The sequence below is a fragment of the Aphidius gifuensis genome, linkage group LG3, assembly GCF_014905175.1.
Source record: "Aphidius gifuensis isolate YNYX2018 linkage group LG3, ASM1490517v1, whole genome shotgun sequence".
In the NCBI taxonomy this organism is placed as follows: Eukaryota; Metazoa; Arthropoda; class Insecta; order Hymenoptera; family Braconidae; genus Aphidius; species Aphidius gifuensis.
The window spans coordinates 3,097,097-3,103,678 of NC_057790.1; the positions used below are offsets into that span (position 1 = coordinate 3,097,097).

Sequence of the window (6,582 nt, forward strand, 5' to 3'; positions counted from 1 at the left end):
GGCTACATATCAAGGCTTGGTAAAATTTTTTTTCATCACTACTATACCCAACAGTTATCCAAAAACAACTATCAAAAAAAAAAAAAAATCATATAACTGAATTATTGCATACAATTGAACAACCAAACAATACTATTATGTTAAATTATTTTTTTAATTGACTTTCTTCGTACAAAATAAATTCTCTTTGACAATAATCATTACGAGATTGCATTGTACTCATGAATAATGAGTTATTCTAAAGTTAATAATATACTAAAGCTAATTTATTAGTAATAAATTATTACTATAATAAAAAAATCAACGTTTTTTCGTGACGTTAATAAATTTTATTTTATCATAATTAAATATAAAATTAGTAATTCAATTAATGATAATTTATTTTATCAAATTTACTATCAGACACAATAATAATATCAACATTTTTTCGTGACATTATCTTATCACTGCATACATGAATATGTGTCGAATTTTAAAATTTAAATATTTCTATTTTTTTGAAATACTTGACAATTAATTTACATGTGTGAGTATCTTTTTTTCCTATATAAATATTCGCTAATCATTGAGAATCATATTTTCCAAGCATATCTATAGTGATTTTTTCGACATTTTTTTTTTTTTTCATTTGAATTTAAACATGGATTCTTCAGTGGAAGTTGTTATTTCTGGATTTGCAGGAAAATTTCCAGAATCAAATAATATCGAAGAACTAGAAAAAAATTTAATGAATAAAGTTGATATGATAACTGAAGATGAACGTCGTTGGAAACATGGTAAAAATATTTTTTTGGAAATTTATTAACTTGATCATTTGCTTAACAAATAAATGTATATTTTCAGAAATTTCAAACAAACTCGGAATTTCAAAACGTGGTGGAAACCTTAAACACCTTGATAAATTTGATGCACAATTTTTTAGAGCTAGTTCAAAACTTGCCAACTCTATGGATCCATCAAGTAGAATATTGTTAGAACAAACATATGAAGCAATTGTAGATGCAGGAATTAATCCGATACAATTAAAAGGAAGTAAAACTGGCGTATACATTGCTTCAATGCTTATAGAAAGTGAAAAAGAATTATTAACAAGCTATAATGCTGACGATTGTGGTTTAAGTGTTTTTGGATGTAGTAGAGCTGTACAGGCCAACAGAATAAGCTACAATTTTGGATTTATCGGTCCAAGTTTTGCAGTTGATTCTGCTTGCAGTTCAACTCTCGTTGCTTTAGAGCATGCAATGAAAGCAATCAAAAGTGGTGATTGTGAATCAGCAATTGTTGGTGGCATCAATCTTTGTTTGAATCCTTGTGTAACCCATAAACTTAATAAACTACGTGTTCTATCTGCTGATGGAAAATGCAAAACATTTGACGATAGAGCAGATGGATATGTTCGCAGTGAAGCAGTTGCTGTATTATTCCTTCAAAAATCTAACGTTGCAAAACGTAAATATGCTACAGTTGTTAACTGCAAATCGAACAATGATGGATTCAAAGAAAGCAGTATTGCTCATCCATCACATACTATGCAATGTAGACTTTTCCATGAACTTTATAATGAATGTGGTGTGTCACCAAACTCTGTTGATTATGTCGAAGCACATGGACCTGGTACAAAAATTGGTGATATGGTAGAAGCCAACTCAATTGAATCAGTGTTCTGTGTGAGCAGATCAAAACCTTTATTGATTGGTTCAATTAAATCAAATTTAGGTCATTCTGAGGCAGCTAGTGGAATGTGTTCAATTGCTAAAATTATCATTGCCAATGAATCGGGAATAATTCCTCCAAATTTAAATTTTGAAGCACCTGCAAAAAATATTAAAGGTATCATTGAAGGAAAAATGAAAGTTGTTACTGATCCAGAACCATGGAATGGTGGATACATTGGTATTAATTCATTTGGTGTGGGTGCAACTAATGCTCATGTTTTATTGAAGTCAAATGACAAACAAAAAATGAATGGAGGTGCACCAGCTGATGATCTTCCAAGAATTGTTGTTATTTCTGGAAGAACAAATGAAGCTGTTGAAACATTTTTAACCAGTATCGAAAATAATCCAGTTGACGTTGAATACATTAGACTTTTACATGACATTCATGCTCTAGATATTCCGAAGCATATTTATCGTGGTTATTCCATTCTCAGTAAAAATAAAAATTCTAATTGTTTTCCAAGAGCAATTGAACAATATGTGGCAACAAAACCGCCAATTTATTTTATTTTTTCTGGAATTGAGTCACAATGGCCAGCCATGGGAATAGCTTTTCTTCGTTTTCCAATATTCGCCAAGGCAATTCAAACATGTGATCGTATTTTGCGCCCGAAAAATATTGATATTTATAATATTTTAACAAATCCTGCTGCTGATGTTTGCAGTGATGTTATAAATTCAAGTGTTGCAATTACTGCACTGCAAATTGGTTTGGTTGATTTGTTGACATCATTAGATATTGTTCCAGATTTCATAATTGGTAATTCTATTGGCGAATTAGCTTGCGCTTATGCAGATGGATCTTTAACAATAAGTCAAACAATATTGGCTTCTTATTTTAGAGCTCATGCATTGACTCAAATAAAATCGATACCTGTATCTATGGCTACTATTGAATTAGGTATATAAATTTTGTAAAATGTTTTTAATAATTTTTTTTTACAACTATTGATATATTATTTGTTTTCCTTTTTTTTACTAGGCCACACTGATGTCAAAAAAATGTGTCCTTCAGATATACAAATTTCTTGTCACAATAGCTCTAATAGTACAACGGTTTTAGGACCAATAGACTCAGTCAAGTTATTCGTAACCAAACTAACTGCTAAAAAAATTCCTGTCAAAGAGATAAATTGTAATAACATTGCTCATCACAGTCACTACGTTGCTCAAGCTTATCCATTACTTTTAAATTATTACAAAGCGCTTATTCCTGAAAAAAAAGTTCATTCTTCAAAGTGGCTTAGCACTTCTGTATCACAGAGCCTATGGTCTTCAACAACTCAATTTTCTTCAGCAGAATATCATGCAAATAATTTTGTTAGTTCAATTTTATTTGAGCAAGTATTTTCTTTAATTGAAAAAAATTCAATTATCATTGAAATTGTTCCAAGTGAACTTGTTGAATCAATTTTAAAAAATTCACCTGATTCAACCTTGACAAATATTGTTTTGGCAAAAAAAAATCATCAAGATAATGTTATAACATTTCTCGAAGGAATAGGAAAATTATTCATAACTGGTCATCAACCTAATGTTGCCAAATTATATCCTGATATTGAATTTCCAGTATCAAGAGGAACACCAATGATCTCACCACATGTTAAATGGGATCATTCTGATGACTGGTATGTCCCAACATACACAGCATAAATAACAAAAAAAAATATATGTGGTTATACGATTTAAAAATCATTCATTCCAAATATACTTTATCATATGTTGTCATATTGATTATTAAAATGATATTCAATTTAATTTATCATTCATCAAATCTGTTCTTCATTGATCCAAAGTATACACAATTTATTTCGTAAGAATTGGAAATGAGCTATAAAAATTTAAAATAACAATTATATTTATTGTTTTTTTTTTCTTTTTAGATGAAATGAACAATTTCTTTTTATTTTTTTTTTTTAATTCCAAGGCTCATATTTCTACCGTCTTCATTATTCTAAGAAAAAATTTTTTTTTACATTAAATTGCATTAAATATTGGTATTGCAATAACGCAGTTTTTTTTCTATGGGGATGATTTAAACCACTAGTGATTTTTCAACCTCCTTCTTGTCACCCAGAGTAAGATAACAAAATGTCGTAAAAAAAAAATACTTTTTCATGTTCTTCAGCACAATTTTTATTCCAGTATTAAAAAAAATATATATTCTTTTGCTATTTTGTCAGTTATTCACTACTTAACACAAATATTATTATTTATCTACTAAGTTTGTTTTTCCAATAAACTGGACTGGCTGGTGCCCTCTGTAAAATATTCCTGCATGCTCGTACTTTCATCGGCTACGTATCAACTCTCGGTAAAATTTCTTTCATCACTACTTTACCCAACAGTTATCCAAAAATACTTATCAAAAAAAAAAAATCATATAACTAAATTATTGTACACAGTTAAACAACCAAACAATTCTATTATGTTAAATTATTTTTTTCATTGACTTTATTCGTACAAAATAAATTCTCTTTGACAATAATCATTACGAGATTACATTGTACTTATTAATAATGAGTTATTATTTAAACAACAATATACTAAAACTAATTTATGACAAAAAAAATATATATATAAAAATTGTAGTATTTCTCAAATCTAATTTGAACTTGATATGTTAACTTTAAAATTTTCAATGACCAAAATTGGACGGACTGTATTATCTGACAAAAAAATTGCAGTCTTTGGTCATAATAAAAATTTAGTAATGGAATTAAAATTCTTTGATTCACTGTTATTTGAATATAATGTCTTAAATTAATTATAACAATATGATGTTACTTAAGGCCATTGAAGATACTCAATATTTGGTGATGCACGTTTTGCAAATTCTTTGTAAACAGAGTATACACATAGCCAGCAATAAAACTGTAATAGAAATAATAATTTTTAAAAATTGAATTAATTTGTTTAAATATTTTTAAATTAAATTATAAAAACTCACATTATATGCCATCCAAAGATAATCAATCATAGTAATTAGAACAACGTCCACCTGTAGTAAAGAAAAAAAATATTATTTCTATCTAAATTTAATATTTGAATAAAATAAAAAATAAAATAAATATGTAGGTTAGCTTATAGACACATACAAACACGTAATATCTGTAGAGTAGACGTACTCCAAAAAGCAGCTGGCACACCATAAATATCATCCACAAAATTAACCATGGTAAAAGCCAACCTCTCACTTCCTGGCTTATACCAAACATTACCAGACCAGACGAGATTATTAAAAAACTTAAAAATCCAATAACAAAACTACCAGCTACTTGTAATGCTAAACCATAATAAATAAATATTATTATTAAATAATAAAAAAAATAATTAATTATAAATACTTACAATCTCTAATATCAAAATCAAATAATGGATTATAAAGTTGTGTTGATTCACCACCAATCATTTGATAAATTGTTAATGTTATTAAAACAAAACTGAGTGCCTAAAATTAGAAAAAAAAATAATTAAATTGTTTATATGTCATAATGATGATTCACTGTTTACATATTAATTTAACTTACAGTCGTATAACTTGCAACAACTTTACTTCCAGTTTTAACATTATTTGTCCAAATTATTGGTGACCAGCAAGATGATAAAATTGTCATTTTGATTTTTGTTTTAATAATATAATATAATATATTTATATAAATTTTATTATCACAACATTCACTCGCAACTGACGACCAAGCACGACCAAGCCTATTTCAACCGCACCCACCTTCTCTCTTGACTCTTCAGACTTCAAGCCAGTTGGTAGGCTTTCCATTCAACAAGCTTGCCACCATGACGATATAAATTTTTTAAATTCAAACTATCAATGTAATAAGTTAAAAAATATTATTTATCCATCTGTTTTTGTTTCACTTGATTATTTATTAAATTATTAACTTACTCGTATTTTTTTGAGTGGATTTTTTTTTCAAATTTTATTCTATACTAAATGCAATGTTAGAAAAAATAATTTTTAGTTAATTAATGTATCATCTAATTAATTATTAAGTTTATTAATATTGAAAAAATTTTGAAATCGATTTATTAAACTTATGTTGAATAGTTTGTTTAATAGTTTAATAGTTTGTTTAATAGTTTGTTTAATAGTTTGTTTAATAATCAGCAGAGTTAAAATAATTATTAAGCTGTACTTATGACTGCTAGGCTATGGCTAATTAAAATATTTTTTAATTAACAAAATAGATTATTATTTCATGCAGGCAATTTACACTAGTGCACACAATTTGTGATGATGTTACGCTTTAATTCATATGACCAGCATTTGGCAAAAATGTATACTTCATGCAATTTAGTAGTTAAGTCCATAAATGGTCAGCCAATTTTTTTTTTTTTTATCATTCCATGCAATTTAGTAGATAAATCAATACACGGTCAGCCAATTTTATTCTTTAATCCATAACTATCCAATTATAAAAAATAATTATTATAAATTTCATAAAACAAGCCAATTTTTTTTAAAAGCTTTTCTCAATTAAAACAATTCAATTTGCAAAAAAAAAAAAAAAAAAAAACAAACAAATAAATAAACTGATAAAAGTACTGTCAAGTTCACTCAAATATAAAAAATGATAAAATAAATTTTATTTTTTTAATGTTTTATTAAAATATAGATAAGATAAAAAAAATGATATGCGAATTTTATAAATATTTGCATATACTTTTTACCTTTCAACGAGACATTTAGTTTTTTGACGAACAAAATTATCATAATTTTCTTGATATAAAATAATAATAATAATAACTTTATTGTTGCTAAATTGATAAAGTTGATAAATTAATTTACGGAAAAAAAGATTATAGTGAGAATTATAATTTTTTTAAATATCAAAGTGCAGGATCC

At 26.8% G+C, this 6,582-nt stretch overlaps 2 protein-coding genes across 2 annotated transcripts; one reads left to right on the forward strand and one right to left on the reverse strand.

The window, feature by feature from the left end:
- The first annotated feature begins 574 nt into the window (after positions 1-574).
- On the forward strand, positions 575-4,489 carry LOC122851459 (fatty acid synthase-like). Its single transcript, XM_044150692.1, has 2 exons — positions 575-2,619; positions 2,701-4,489. Exons 1-2 carry the CDS (start codon positions 756-758, stop codon positions 3,369-3,371), a joined length of 2,535 nt encoding a protein of 844 aa, XP_044006627.1. The 5' UTR covers positions 575-755; the 3' UTR covers positions 3,372-4,489.
- LOC122851463 lies at positions 4,410-5,507 on the reverse strand. The gene is made up of 5 exons (XM_044150695.1): positions 5,249-5,507; positions 5,070-5,169; positions 4,817-5,004; positions 4,669-4,719; positions 4,410-4,592 (listed from the first exon to the last, which is right to left on the reverse strand). Exons 1-5 carry the CDS (start codon positions 5,333-5,335, stop codon positions 4,506-4,508), a joined length of 513 nt encoding a protein of 170 aa, XP_044006630.1. The 5' UTR covers positions 5,336-5,507; the 3' UTR covers positions 4,410-4,505.
- Between the last annotated feature and the right edge of the window lie 1,075 nt (positions 5,508-6,582).